A 16,581-nucleotide genomic window follows, 5' to 3' on the forward strand; every position below is an offset into this window, starting at 1 on the left:
ACCTTTATTGGTTATATCTCTTGATGGGTATACTTTACACAGAAAAGATAACATTTTTTTCCAGAGTTTCATGAGGTTACTTGCATCTTTAATTTTGAGGTGTAGTATCAGTGTGTCTTGAGAGACATGTTACCCTTTTGGTAGAAGAGGTGCATATTATTTTTAAAATATCAGTGAACTAGAAGTCAGGAGTTTTGGATTCTTTTTTTTAAGTTTTAGATTCTTGATTCAGCCTGCCATTATCTAGATAGTACTTTGGGGAAGTTAAATTTCTTTGAACTTAGCTCAATTATCTTGTTTTTAAAAAGAATATAACAGTACATGCTCTGCTTGTGTTTCACAGTTGTTATAATTTAAGAAAGGTGAAATATAAGCAGCTGGTTGGAGCATTACCCTGTAAACGTAAGGGTTGTGGGTTTGACTCCTGTTTGGAACACATGCCTAGCTTGCAGGTTTGGTCCCCAGCCAGGACATATATTAGAGGCAACCAATCAATGTTTCTCTGCCTCCCTTCCCCTCTCTCTAAAATCAATAAGCATGTCCTCTGTTGAGGATAAAAATAAAATAAAATGATTCTGTTAAAAAAAAAAAAGGAAAACCAGTAGCCTACAAACATTAACTAGAGAAACATTTAAGATAGATTCCATTGAGCTCTTAAACATAGGCTGGAGAGATTGACCACGGATATGTTAGTTCTTTTCATTCCAGAGGTGTGGAAAGAAGATTGGGAAGAAAGAATGTAACGGGGGGGGGGTCTATAATCTAATATGAATACACCACAGCGTATTTGTTTTAAATAATACATAAACAAGTATTATGTTTAAGTGTGAGGGAGAAAGTGTCTAATTGAGATTATATGTTATATGCTATTTTCCTGAAAGGTAGAGATGGATTAGAAAGGTTGACTAGGAAAGCATCAGAGTATGCATTTCAAAGTCCAAGAATCTCAGGTGTCCTCATATAATAAGAACTAGCCTTAGTTGTTGGGAGAATAAAATAATCAGACCCCATACTGTTTGATTTAGTGGAATACCTGCTTAATAACTGTCTTTAAGGGGTTGAAAAGGATCCTGTGTTTCTATTGTGGTATCCTTAAATTTCAGGTGGGGAGTGATTTTTTTGATAACTTGCTTTTTTGGTTTTTTGGTTTAAGATTTCATCTGTTACCCTGGCTGGTATGGCTCAGAGGATTGAGTGCTGCCTGCAGACTGAAAGGTCACTGGTTCGATTCCTAGTCAGGGCACATGCCTGGGTAGTGGGCCAGGTCCCCAGTAGGGGGCTTGAGAGAGATAACTGGGCCATGTATCTCTTGCACATTGATGTTTCTCTCTCTCTTTCTCCCTTCCCCTCTCTCTAAAAGTAAGTAAATAAAGTCATTTTTTCTTTTAAAGATTCATCTGTTAATAGGTTTTGGTATGGTGGTGGCTGTTTTGTTCTGTAGTATAATATTTTGGTATTAACCTTGCCTTCCCCAGTAAATTATAGTAATTCACAAGTGATTATATGAACATTGTTGATATTTTTTTAGTTTGGTTAATTCTTCCAAAGCACATCTAAAAATCTATTTAAATTTTCATTATTAAAAAAGTCTGTTGTTTGGTGTAGGTTTTTACTGTTAACCTCTATGTACACTTAACTTTAATTTTGAAGTTTAAGCAGCAGATCATTAAGTCTCTGTGTGCTAAATTCAAAACTGGTAGTGTACTTTGTTACTCTTATTTAGATTCTTTCAAACATTCCTGTTGGTAGCATTAGCTGTTTTTTATTGCTACTAATGTATTTATTGTTGGACAGCACACATAATCCTTGGGGGAGACATCAATTTACCACTGTACTCTTTCCTTTACTTTATACCTTATTATCACTTTCCAAAAGTTTGTAGCAGAATCAGACTGAAATGATACCACATCCTATCTTTGGATCATTTATTGTGAAAGACAGCTCTGCAGTTGTTTTTTGTAGTGTCAGTGCCTGCATTTTTTATATCTTTCTTTCCTTAAATATGGAAAAGAAACATTTTTTGATTTCCCATACTGTCAGTATCGTAATTGTCTAAGTAATTTAGTCCTTCCTCTTAAGTATGACTCTGTATCTGCTGAGATTTGGCTATATGACACTTGGTTTATTCATTGTTCATCTAGTTCCTTGGATCTGCCTAAGCTTTTGGTTTCTGTTTTCATTAATTTTAACTTTTTTCGGCATGTTTTGTTCTTGAAAACTGTATTTAGCATCAAGAAGTACCTTTATTGAACTTTACCTCTGAGAGTTTATGTGATCTTTAAGGTAATCTTTTAATGTGTTTTGGATCTTGATTAAAGTCAGTACTATCATAGTTAAAAATGAACGAGGACAAGTATTAAATGCCAGAGATGAAATAATTTCTAACTGCTATTGCTCTATTGTGCTCTAGGGCACTGACTTCAATTTTATGGGACCTCTACTTGATATCAGAGAGACTGTGATAAGTGAAATGCAGGCTTTGTCACTAGCAGTAAAGGAATGAGTGAGGATTCTCTCAAAAAAGAGTACGTCAAGCCTGTTAGGAGCAAAGTGTGTGTTGAGAATAAAGTTCTAAAATGGAAATTTTATTGCTGAAAATGACAACCAAAATAAAATGCTCACTGGTTGAGTTGGATATTAGGAAAGAGAAAACAGAGTAAATTTAGAGTTAGTTAACTTGGATGGATCATATAATTTATCTAATCTGAAAATCAGAGAGGATAATAGGTCAAAAAGTAAAACAGCACCGCAGAGACCTGTGGGACTATGATCAAAGGTTTGACATTTGAGTTATTAAAATCTCAGAAGATAAATTGCAAAATGCTAAAATTTTGGGGAAAAAAATAATGGCTTAACGCCCCTATCCCCTAATTTAGAGAAAGCAATAAACCTAAAGATTCCAGCTCAGTGAACCCCAAACAAGGTAAAGAAATTCTGGCTCTGTTACATCATAATCAATTTCAGAAAGTAAAGACATAGAAAAAATTTTGAAACTAGCCTTAGAAAAGGATACTTTTTGAACCGGTGGACAATAATTCAAATGACTGTAGACTTCCTGTCAGAAACCATGGAGACCAGTGGGAAGTAGCAAAATATTTTTAAAGTCCTGGAAGAAAAGAACTGTCAACCAACCTAAAATTCTATATTCAGTGAAAATATCCTGCAGAATGGAGGTGAAATAAAGGCATTTGAGGATGAAGGAGCGTGAATAGAATGTTGCCAGCCAACCTGCTCTAAAAGAACTGCTTAAGAAAGTTCTTCAGAATAAAGTGAAATGATATCAAAGGAAAACTTTAAATATCAGGAGGGGAGAAAGAGCAACAGAAATGGTATTAAAGACTATATGTCTGCTTTTGAGTTTCTAAAAATGCTTAATTAAAAGCAAAATTATAACATTGTCAGGAATTTTCAATGTATGTATATGTAATATATCAAAAAACTATAACAAAGTATGGAGAGTCAAAGGGCTTACATATGGGTCATGTGTCTGTATTCTACTTGATGTGGTAAAATATTGATTCTGAGTAGACTGAAATTTAAAGTAGATATTATAATCTCTAGAGCCCCCATTAAACTTTCTTAAAAACTATATAAAAAGACAGTAAAAAATAGATAGATAGAAATACTAAAAGTTTATATGACCCCAAACAAGAAGGAAAAGGGAAATAAATGAAAAACAGAGGGAAGAAACAGAAAACAAACAATAAGATGGTAGCTGTAAATTCAAACACATGTAAATCATTATATCAAGTGTAAATAAAAAACTGACTCAACTATATCTGTGTGTAAGAAACTCACTTCAAATGTAATGATATAGGTAGGTTAAAATAATAGGATGGGGGAAAATATGTTAGGAAAGAAGAAAGTTCTCAAATTAATAATCTAAGCCTTTATCTTAAGTAATTGGAAAAAGAAGAGCAATATACACCCAAAGCAGCAGAAGGAAGGAAGTAATAGTTAAAAGCAAAAATCAATGACTTTAAAAACAGAAGGAAAGAAATAATGAACATCAAATAAGCCAAAGCTGGTTCTTTGGTTAGTGAAACTGATAAATCTCTTAAGACTAACAAAGAAAAATCAGATGTAAATCACTGTTATCAGGAAGAAAAAGATGGGTAATCATGACAGACCCTGTGGATGTCAATAGAATAAGAAGTGATTATAATGAACAACTCTTTGCAAATAGTTTGACAAGTTAGATGAAGTGATCGATTTCTTAAAAAGCACAAACTATCAAAACTTGGCCAAGATGAAGTAGATACCTTCAGTATTTCTGCAGTTATTAAATAAATTGAATTTATATTTAAAACCTTCTAATAAAGAAATCTCAGGTACAAATCATTTTATTTAATGAATTCTCCCAGTTACAGAAGAATTAACACCACTTCTATACCACTTTTGTCAAATCTAGCAACATATAAAAATAGTATGACCAACTAGAGATTACCCCAGGAGTGCAAAGCTGGTTCAATATTCAAAAATCAGTCAACATAATCTACCATGTTAACAATCTAAGAAAGAAAAACCATGTAATCATGTTAACTAATGCAAAAGTGTATTTGACAAATTTCAACATCCATTAATAATAATAACTCAGGAATCTAGGGATAAAAGGGGGGCTTCCTGAATCTGATAAAGGACAGCTATTAAAACCTTACCATTAATACCATTCTGAATGGTGAAAGGATTACTTTCTTCCAAAGATTAGAGGGGAAAAAAGCGAGGATGTCTGTTTCTATCACTATTACTCATCTAATGTTGAGTAATTAATTGCATGTCCTAGCCAGCACAATAAGGCAAGAAAAAGAAATAAAAGGCGCATAGATTGGAGAGGGAGAAATAAAATAAGTTCTACTTTGGTTCTCTTAACTGTTTCTTTTACAGAGCAAAAGTTTTTAATTTTGATGAAGTCCAACTTGTCAAAAATTAAAAAACCCTTTTGTTATGAACACTGCTATGGGTGTCCTGTCTAAGAACTCTTTGCCGGACCCAGATTATAAAGATTTTCTCGTCTGCTTTTTGCTAGAAGTTTATAGTTTATATTTGGAGTTATTTTTTGTATAAAGTGTGAGGTGTTGAGGTCAAGGTAATTTTTTTTGCACGTGGATATCCAATTGCTTCAATAATTGTTGAAAAAACTATGTTTTCTCAATGAAATTGTTTTCCATTCTGATGAATATATATGTTCTATTTCTCAGTGCTTATGTTCTGTCCCATATCTGTGTCTATCCTTTGTACCACATTATTTTGATTACTGTAACCTTATAGTAATTCTTAAAATTGTATGCTATAATTTTTTCAATTTTGTTCTTTTTTTCCAAAGCTGATTTAGCTTTAGTTCTGCCTTCCCATGTAAATTTTAGAATCAATTTACCCATATTTTTTTTAAAAAAACACCCTTATTGGAATGGTATTAAATCTGTAGATAAACTTGGAGAGAATTGAAATCTTTACTCTGTTGAGTCTTGCAATCCATGAACACACAGTATTTCTCTCTACTTATCTATGCTTGCTTTTATTACTTTAATCTGCACTTTGTGATTTATAGAATATAAATACCTATACATGGTAGATATATCTGAAACTATTTCATTTGGGGGAGAGCTATTCTTATAAGTGGCATCTTAAAAATTTTATTTTTCCCAATATACCTTAGTGTTATTTAGAGATATGATTATTGAGTATGTTGACCTTGCATCTTGAAACCTTGCTAAACTCATTTATTAATCCTAGGAGGATTTTGTTTTTTGTTTTTTGTAATTGACTTGCAGTTTTCTGTGTAGATAATAATGTTATTTGCAATCCTGTTTCCACCAACAAGCAGTTTAGTTTTTACTGAACTGAGCCTATCATCTTCACCCACTGTGTAGTCAAGTCTGCATTAATGCCCAGAACTTCCTCCTGTTCCCTTAAAAAAGCCTAGTTTTTCTGTACTGTGCTGGCCAAGACAGACTGTTTTTGAGAAGGTTTAAGGCCAACCAAAACTATGGTCAGTTTCATTCTTTGTTAGGGTTTTGAAAAATTTTCTAAAATGCATAGGAGATTTCAAACAACCCAAGTATAATTCACAGAGTGGGAGAAAATGTTGTACTACCTGGGGAGAGAAATTTGATGACGGAGGTCAGTTTTGAAACTTTATTTATTTGGTATGACTGTCTTGCAGATGCCATTTCTCTACAGAGAAAGAATCAAAATATAGCTTGTTTGATTTGTTAGGTAGATTAACTAAAATCCATTCTGTCACCTCGAATTTCAGGATATGATATCATAGACTCTAAAACTATATATTTTATTAAGAAGGCCAGCATCAATAAAAGATCATTTACAACTCTTGAAAACGGTTTTCTAGCAATTCATACATAAGTGAACACAATTTAAAAGGATTACTGCCCTGTAATTTGTGGAACAAATAGACAATGGTTCTTAATTTTTTTAGTTAAATGGTTTCTGCTTTACTTAAGATTTAGTTACCTATGGTTTGTTCTTTGTTACTGTCTAAAATAATCTGAAGTGACCTTTACTTTGTACCTTCTTGAAACCACCTGTTTCACCATACACTATTTCCTGTTTTCATCCTGCTACTTTTTAAATATGTTAAAACTTTGGTCATTTTTCCTTTATTACATATAAAATATAAAAATACTCATATATATAAGGTTCCCCAACAGGTTACTTTCAGTTGACTCTCCTGGAGTCTGATCTTGCTGAATACTCACCAAGCAGCCAGAGCTAGTCTTTCCCCCTTTTCCTTCCATAGTGTTAAGATTTTGATGGGAATTGAACATTCTTGCTCTTCTGGAAAAGGTTAAGGACCTGCATAATGATATTTTATTTTTACTTCCTCACCTTGTTTTTTTGAAAGAATACCATTTGATACTTATTGCTTTGGTAAATGATGCTATATTCCATGCTTATGTTTTCCAGTTTTAATGTCTTGTTGATCTGACTTTTAATGGGCATCTTTTATGAGCACCCTCGTATAGTTTAGTACCTACGTAATAAAAAATTATATCTTGTACCTTTGGTCATTTTGGGTTAAGTATGACGAAAGTTATACAGTAATACTAACTGACTTTCAATTTTTCTCATGAAGATAAATGTAAAGTGAATCCATGAGAAAGTGTGCTGTATTGAAAATGTTGGGATGAGAACACTTGGCTCTGAGTTCTGTTTCTCCCACTTAACTATTTGTGTGACCTTTATGAAGTTTTTCTAACTTCCTAGAGCCTCATTGCCTCCTTTACCTTAAAAAAAAAAGGATGAAGTATATGTATAATTTTCATATGTTGTAACAATTCATATGTATCTCTTGGTGTGGTTATGAGAGTTAAATGAGTTAATTTTTAGTGAAGTGCTTTGTAAATCATACAGCATAGAACTATTTCCTGTAAAACACAGAAACTGTCTTTAAGTGATTTTCTTTTAATATGAAGAGGTTGACTATGGTTTGGCCAATTTCTCTCCAATTTACTATTCAATTTTATTCTTCAAGCATTTCTTACTTGTGTTTAAACTAAGAGATTTAGCTCTAGATGCCTTTCTTTTTTTTTCCTTTTTGTATTCTATACTTCTTCCTTACCTAAATTCTGCCTCTTCCATTTAGAGATTCAGGACTAAAGACTTTGTTGGAGTAAGTGAATTAGGAAATGATGTGCCCTTGGTTGTTAGGAAAATCTAATGTTTATTTTACACTGAAACTATTTGAAGAATAACACAGACTAGGCTTAGTGATCAGTTTCTGTCCCTCTCTCAACGTGACTATGTATAAAATTGCTTTTTTTTTTTTAATTCTATCTTCTAGTTGCAACAGTTGGAGCTCGCACAGATTCAGCAAAGAGATGCTAACCTCACAGCCCTTGCTGCTATTGGACCAAGGAAGAAGAGACCACTGGAATCTGGTTCTGGAAATGAGGTAGTGATACAGCGTTTGTTATTTTATTTTTCATGTCAAGACAGCATGCCAAAAGGAAGCAAAGATATGCAAATATTACAGTTTACCCTACCTCGCACACTATTGCTGCCAAATGCTTATGAAAATTCCCCTTTGTCTATTTCATAAAATCTTAACTTTTATTGGGTTTTTAAGGTTTGTATTACCTTGAACTTTACTCCTACTTATTACATATTTTATACTTCTTCCTATTCCCCATAGCTAGTCATACTGAGTCTCACTATCTCATTTTTTTTATTTCTGTGCGTTCTTTCCAGTAGTCTTCTGTAATTCTTTCTCCTGTCTGTGTATCTAAATCCAGCCTGTCTATTAAGATAAAATCTGCCGTCTTATTTCTTCATGAATCCCGACTGTTCTTTCCCACACCGACTTGTTTTCTGAGCACATAGTGTTTGCACGGCGTTAATTTGTTCTCTGTTCCTTGTGTGCATGTTTTCTTTTGTGAGGTTTAAGCCTCTTGAGCAAGACTATAATCCTATTTTTTGTATCCCCTACAGGACCAGTCGTATATATACTCAATAAATATCATTAACTGTGTAACACCCAGGAAGGACCTTACTTAATCTTTAGAGCAGTTATTTGATATAATATTAGACTTTCAGGTTGATCACCAGATCTGAGATAGAGGTGCAGTGAGAGCCCTGAGATAGGTAGGGTCAGCTACAAAGAGCCACACTTAACTGTCTGCTCTGTAAAATTGTGCTTTGAGACGTGCTCCTCCCCAGCATTGACCCCTTAACATTGACAATTCCTAAATGAATGACACTCACCTCAGTAGAGAAAGGATTGTTTTCATTATAAATGTAATGTATGCAGTGTGTGTTCACATGCAAAAAAAATTCACAATATAAAAATATTTGAAAAAGTAAATGTTTACTCCTCACAAATGTCCAGTCTCCCATCCCCTGCCCAGTCAGAAGTAACCTCCATTAAGGTTTTAACATAGCCTGAAAGAAACTTAATGAATGTGGGCATGTATGACATGTGCATTTACAATCCACATGTTTACACTTAAATGAGATCAGACTATACCTATTGTCCTGCCCTTCAGATTTCCCCTTTTTCCATAATCTCCCTCATATAATTTACTTCCATACTTTTAAAAGTATGACTTACAGTCAGCCGCCCATATCCACAGGGTCTGCATCCTCAGATTCAAACAGAAGGAAAATACTTGAAAAAATGTTACACTGTGCTGATGTGTATTACGTAGTTAGGCCTATAACAGTTCCATCTGTACTGAACATGTACAGATTTTTTTTCTTGTCCTTATTCCCTAAACAATACACTATAACATCTGTTTACATAGTATTTACATTACATTAGGTATTATAAGTAGTCTGGAGATTATTAAAGCATATGGAAGGGTGTGTGTAGGTTATATGTGAATACCATACCATTCTCATAAGGGACGTGATCTGTGGGGGTCATGGAACCAATCCACCATGGACACCGAGGGACAACTGTACTGTGTTTAGATAAATATACCTTATCTGACCAGTTGTCCAGTGGGCATTTCAGTGGTTTGCATGTTTTTGCTTTAATTGCCTCACAGAACAACACCCTTGTATCTGCATTGTTGTGTGCTTGCTCGAGTAGCTGTAGGGTTAATTCCTAGAAATTGAATTTCTGGGTTAAGGAGTATGTAAATAGGAAAAACTTTCTGGAAAAATTCAAACATATACAAGGAAGGAGACCACAGCACAATGAATTTCTGTATACCTTCCACCCTGTTAGAACTACTATCGATGTATGCCTTACCTTGTTCCATTTATACCTACACTAACCTCTCAGGTAAAAGTTTCTCCCCTCAGGTTCTTTTAAAGCGAATCCTAGACTCCGTGTAATTTTATTCATAAATATTATTTGTTGCTTTTGATTTTTGGTAAGTATTTTAAAATTACCCCCTGAATAAGTTGCGTCAGTCTTTATGTCCATTCGTGCCTGTTGTCCCACACTGTCATTAACACTGGGGATTATCTTTGCCATCTGTGCTTTAAAGTGTAATTTTTACCAGGGTATTTGCATTATGGGTAAAATAGAACATGTTTTCATGTGTATATATGTTGGCACTTTCAATTTTCCTTTCTCCTCTGTATTTTTTTAATTGAATAAGAAAATGGAACACTCCATACCTGCCTCCACTTTTCTTTCAGTTTGAGCATTATTTCTCTAAAAGTCTTTATTTTCCCATAAAAAAGAAATCAGTCTTTTGTTTTTGTTTTCTGGGTTTTTATTATATTTAAAAAGCCTTTCTTTTTTAATTTTTATTTATTGATTTGAGAGAGAAAAATATCAATTTGTTGTTCCACTTATTTATGTATTCATTGGTTGATTCTTATTTGTGCCCTGACCAGGGATTGAACCCGCAACCTTGGCATATTGGGCTGGCACTCTAACCAACTGAGCTACCAGGCCAGGGCCAAACCTTTCTTTCTCTCTCTTTTTTAAATTGAGATATAATAACATACAAGATTGTATCAGTTTCAGGTGTACAACATAATGATTTGATACCCTGTGTACACCTTGTGAAATGATCACCACAATAAGCCTAGGTAACCACACATAGTTACAGTTTTTTTCTTGTGATGAGACCTTTGAAGATTTACTCTCCTAACAACTTTCAAATATATAATACAGTATTATTAACTTTATTTTCCATGCTGTACATTACATCCCCAAGACTTATTTACTTTATAACTGGAATTGTTACCTTTCTTAGAATTATGTGAATACTTCTTTTATTTTACCTTTTAAATACAAATCTTTGATTCATTCACAGTTTCTCTTTAATAAGCATTGAGATACAGAGATAGCTTTATTGACCTCAGATCTCCCTCATTCTCCCCCAGGCTAGCAAATTGCCCCAGCACTATTTACTCTAATTCTTTCATCGGTGATTTGAAGTACAGTGGTACCTTGGTACTTGTCATTAATTTGTTTCAGAACTCGTGACGAGTACCTAACCAGCGAGTACCAAAAGATGAAGCATTTTCTCCTGTGGGGCGGCGTCATGACTCACACAAGTTCTAGCAAGTGTGATGAGTCCTGAGCGAGCCCCGAGTGCTGAAACGTTGTTTTCTCGTCAAAATGCGACGAGTGCGGGGTTTGATGAGTTCTGAAGCTGATGAGTACCAAGGTGTGGCTGTACCACCTTTATCACACACAACTTTGTATTGATTACAAATTCCCACGTGTATTCGAATGTTTCTGTATATTGAGCCAGTGCTGTCTGATTAGAACTTACTTTGATGAAAATGTTCTATGTCTGTGGCCACGTATGGCTGCTGAGCAGTTGAGCTGTGGCTATGTAACTGAAGAAGTAGTTTTAATTTTTAAAAATTAATGTAAATTTTAATTGTCACATGTGGCTAATGGCTACTCTATTAGTGCAGCAGGACTACTGTATCAATGGATATCTGTGTATGCTTATTTGTGTCTTAGTACTAGATCTTTTTTTTACTCTTAACCTTTTTCAATGTACAGTCAGTGTTAATCGTACTCACATTGCTATGCAACCTCCCTCCAGAACTCTTTCAGCTTGCTAGACAGCTCCCCATTCCCCTCCCCAGCCCCTGGCAACCACAATTCCGCTTTGATTCTGTGAAATTGATTACTTAGATGCCTCATATAAGTGGAATCGTACAGTATTTGGTTTTTTGTGATTGGTTTATTTCATTTACCATAGTGTCCTCAAGATTCCGAGTCTTAATACAGTATATTTAAAAATATAGTAAAACCAGGCTAGTAGAGAGTTTTTTATGTTTCTACCTCTCTGGCACAGAACAACCCACTGCCCTTTATTTTTGTCTATTTGCATATAAATGTGTTTTATTAAAACTGGGGCATGCCATTTCATCATTAAGAATGTTCCTATAAATATGGACTAGTTAGCATACTATTTTCTTTTGTGGCAGGAACAGTTATTTGTAACTTTTTTCATTCACATATTTGTTATTATTTATAATATTATAACTCCTTTAAGAAAGAGCTACAGGGATTTTTAAGTCCCTGTCCTACTTTTCTATATTGTAGCATTATTCAGCAAATTCTGTTACATGTTTGCTTCTGGGGAAGCATTGCAGCATGTTGAATAAGTACATGTTCTTTGACTCAGACAAATCGGGTTTGGTTCTTCACTCTCAAGTTTTGTAGCCTTTGACAAGTTCTTTAAACCCCATACCTCAATTATCTTCATCTGAGAAATGGGTATTACACCTGCCTTATAACATTTTAAGGACTGGATTATGTAAAATGCTTAATTAGTTCTTGTCCTGAAGGTACAGGCTTAATAAATTGACATTGGTGTCATCACAGTAACAGTACCATTATTTTAGCTTTTAATAGTATTTTCTAAGTAGTATTAATGAGCCACAGTGAATTTGAAATGTCCACTAATCTCTCCAGAGCTTCTCTTCTCTGTCTCATTTGAGTTTGTCACAAATTTTAGAAACATTAACATCTTATAGTTTATAAAATATATTTTCATTGATTGTATATTTGAATCCAAGAAAGTCCATAGGGAGGGGTTGCAGGGGTGGGGGGGAAATGTACTGTTTCAAAACAGTGATAAAAATTAGTTTATATGATTTATGTATCAACATCAAAATGAAAAAATTATTTTCAAATTTCTAACCAGATGTGTTTTAACATGGATGTAAATATACTGCATTGTCTGTTTGCTTGGCGCTTCTTTTGTTTTGAGAATGTAAGCATTGTATTTTCCCCTGTATTTTCTGGACTTTAAGCCTACATAGTTGTCAGACTTTCACTGAATTATTCAACAGCCAGTACTTTAATGCCACCCTGAATTGAAAACATCCATTTCTTTAATGAGCCGGTGACATTTTAGTACAGCCCTTATGTTGAAATTAGTAGAAGACTCTCTTTTTTGTTAATTTTTTTTAATTCATGGTGTTTTAACTTTAAAGGCAGTTTTCTTTTAAAATATGGGGAACTGGAGAGAAACCTATTCTGTGCTTTTTCAGTGTTTATTAAGAATACTGCTAAAAAAGAAAAGAATGTTGCTGACTTATTTGCCCCTTCAATAACTTAGACTGCATTCGTCAGGATTGTTAAAAGCCCTTTATTCACTTGTTTTATTCCCTCACAAATAACAAAAAAAATGATGTGTGAAACCATTTGTATTTTTAATATTCTAGACCTTAGAAACCAAAGCTTTACTTTGTGTTTGCTTTTTTCTTTATAGACAAGAAACTGAAATCTTGCCTTTTAATATACATTTTCTGGAATAAGCATATAATCCCAGAGGGTAGACAGGTAACGTCTAATTCTTTGAAGACTAACTCTTTATCTTTAGTTCAAATGTAGGTCTTTTCTACTGATGGAAGAGCCTTTAGTTTGGAAGGTTGAATATAATGATGGTGGTTTAAAAAATTGTAAAATTCAGAAAATTAAGCTTAGTACCTTAAGCATTCATATATTACGTTTTTCTGTGTGATAAATCAACAATAATAATAAATTTGGAGAAATTAGTTTTAGACCTTCATCCTTTAGTGTGGGGTTTTTTTCCTGTTATGTAAAACAAAGCAAAACTGCCTCTTATCCTTAAAAAGACTTTTCTATTTGTATAGTTTATACGGGTCTGGCACAAATAACACACCTTTTTTGTTACAAAATCTTTTATTACAAAATCACAAGCATGTAATTCTGTAACATAACAATATCATACTCAAGCATACCATATGGCATTTTAGGTGAAATGTTCACATTAAAACTATAAATTATTACACCCATATTATTACCCTACCAACCACACTCAAGCAGGTGTTACTTCTGCCAGACCCTGTATTTTATACTGGCCTCTTTATAGAATTAAATTACACTTGATATTCTCAGAAGTCTTGATAAAGTTGAATAGTATTAGCTACTGTCTATTTGTGGTATCCTGGCAAAAAGCAACAAGTACCAATTATTTATATAACCTGATATTTATATAGCCTGTTGGTTTTAGCTGGGGAAAATATTTAAAATTTACTACTTGGGAGTACTTGAATTTGTCCTGAATTTACTGATGTCATTTGAAGTTTATATATATAAATATATATAGTTTATATATAGTTTTTAAGTTAATATAGGCTATATAAATACTTAGAATAAATTAGAACTTTAAGATTCAGAGTTTTACATGTATGTATTGTGTATGTATATTGCTTAGGTGATGTGTTTGGGGTTTCTTGGAATGTTAAGACATTAATAATTTTACTTCCTGTATTAATTTTAGATCCTTGTATTAGAAATCATATTTTTTCCTATTAGCAACACTTTCAAATAGTTCCTGTAACTTACTAATGATTCAACAATGATATAACAGTGTTTCTTTACTTTTGTTGAATGAATCTAAAAAATCATGTCATTATACATAAAAGTGATTTTTAGAGCTATGAAAGTACAAATTTTGGAATGTCAGCATGCAACTTTTTACAAGTGTAAATAAATGAGGCCTCCTGAGAACATTTAATTATTCATTTGTCTTGAAAATGCTGATTTAATAAAAAATAAGTGGTTATAGTACCAAATCAGCTACAAATACTTATACTACACACGTTCTATTTTGTGATGCTTCAAATAGTGTTCATTTGCTAACTGAAATGAAGAAATTACCATGTGGATAAGTATATGCACTTCCTATCTTAGAAGCAGGTTAGAGCACTCCCTTGTATAATTCTAACTCTTGGGGATAAAAGGAAAAGGGGCTTTTATGAAACTTTGCTTAGCAATAAATTAGAAAATTTGATTGAAAAATTAATTCTGATTTCAGACCAATGTATTTTTTCCACAGTAGAATTTTATTTCAGAAATGGGTATCAGATATTGATAACAGTTTTGCTCTCACTCCCTGCAATTAAGGGTCATTCCCAAAAGGCATTTCTTCTTTATTGTACTTTTTAATTTGTTCAGCTTGAAAATAAGGCATTTCATTTGGGGTATTCTTATAAATATTTATTTTTAAACCAAGTATTCTTTACATATTATTAACCAAATATTTGGATATAATCTATAAAATGTTTCCACTGCAGAACCCAAAATCTGTATTTCTAATCATTTATGTTTGATGATCTCACTGCAGGATTAATAATAGAGCATCACACTGCTGTGTTTTATGAGCGGATTTAATGAATATAGAGGAAAGGAGATGAGAAGGACCATGTTTGAATAACATGTTAAGTTCCATTGTCAGGGATAGTTTATGCTGTAGCTTACAGAAGAGTGATTGTTCGGGAAAGAGATGAACGTTTTGAAAAATCCTGTACCACAAATCACTGTTCTGCAGCAGTTCTCTATAGATATTGGTAGAACTTTTTGTATAAACCGTAAGGTCTTGTCAGTATCTATTTAGCAACTACCTTTTGTATCAGCTTACATTTCCCTTTAGCCCCATTTGATGTTTACATCTTTAGGTAGTTAGTGTGTTTTAATTTGGGGGAATGACAGAGGGAAGAGAGGTTTCAGAAAGTTACAGGCAAACAGCAATTTAAAAATAAAACAGAATAAAGACATAAATGATGTTGTAAAGGAAACAGAAGAGTTATAAGAGTTTTTCCCATGTATTTTTTTGGTGATTACTTGGTGCCTTAAACAGACAAAAACGTGGTTCTGGTTTGTTAGACACCTGGTCCTCTGAAGGGCAGAGCACATCAGCAGTGCTTAACGCACTGTAGATTGAAGATCTCTCAAGGCTCAAAACTTCACCCCATCAATTTTTTTGGCATAAGGCGTACAACTTTAAAAATTACGTAAGAAATTAAGCTCTTTTGAGAAAATAAACTTATTTGAAGAAAAATCAAAAGTTTATGAATCAATACTGAGACACTGTAAAAGTAATAAAATGCATTGTGTTTTCAGATTTTTTTCTGGAGCTTTGTTACATAACACTTATATGATAGGGTTTGAGATAGCAGACAAGAAATTGTGTTAATTTGGCAAATTTGTATTGAGTGCCTATTGTTTTGAAAATTTTAATTTTATTCTTGCAAGAAAGAAAAATATCTGTAGCCACTTTAATAGATAACCAAAATTACCTGGGCATTCCACTAATTTGACTATATTTGAGAAAAAAATTTATCAGTCATAGTGGCACAAACATCCTCTCTCTGTTACTCGTGATTTAAAGTACATCTTCAGTGCCTTAGGATGTCATGGGTTTTGAATAAAAGAGTTGCTTAATGGAGTCCCAGAACTACCTCTGAGTTTTTGAAGAAATCTGTGTAGAAGGTAGCCATTCCCCCCCACCCCCACTAGCCCTTACAACAGTAGTCCCTTTCTTCTTCCCATTATTGCTGTGCGTTGATGGTGTGCCCCTTCTGGGAAGGAAAAGCCAGCTAGTTAAGTGCCAGCTAATGATGCATCTAATTTTTAAAACAAGCACAGAAGGCACTCAGCAAGGCAGCTTCCTGCTTATAACCAAAAATAAGATCTAGGAAAGGTACGTTCTGCAAAGGCAGTGATAGTCTTGGAGAGTGTTCTGTTCAACAACAGATGAAACTCATGGTAATTGTGTGTGTGTGTGTGTGTGTGTGTGTCAAATGAGAGGAAAAGACAGAAGACAAAGTGCGATGGAGTCCATTGCTTTGTCTTCTTCAGAGAAGATGGTATTAGGGATTTCTGGA

The 16,581-nt window shown here is 33.6% G+C and overlaps 1 protein-coding gene across 1 annotated transcript in view; it reads left to right on the forward strand.

The window, feature by feature from the left end:
- TAF4B (TATA-box binding protein associated factor 4b) overlaps positions 1-16,581 on the forward strand; it is a 128,070-nt gene that overhangs the window by 93,983 nt on the left and 17,506 nt on the right. Inside the window, exon 14 of the mRNA XM_024580450.3 lies at positions 7,802-7,912. Coding sequence (XP_024436218.2) covers positions 7,802-7,912 — 111 coding nt within the window. The remainder of the gene's footprint in view (positions 1-7,801; positions 7,913-16,581) is intronic.

Source organism: Desmodus rotundus, chromosome 10 (genome assembly GCF_022682495.2).
Source record: "Desmodus rotundus isolate HL8 chromosome 10, HLdesRot8A.1, whole genome shotgun sequence".
Lineage (NCBI taxonomy): Eukaryota > Metazoa > Chordata > Mammalia > Chiroptera > Phyllostomidae > Desmodus > Desmodus rotundus.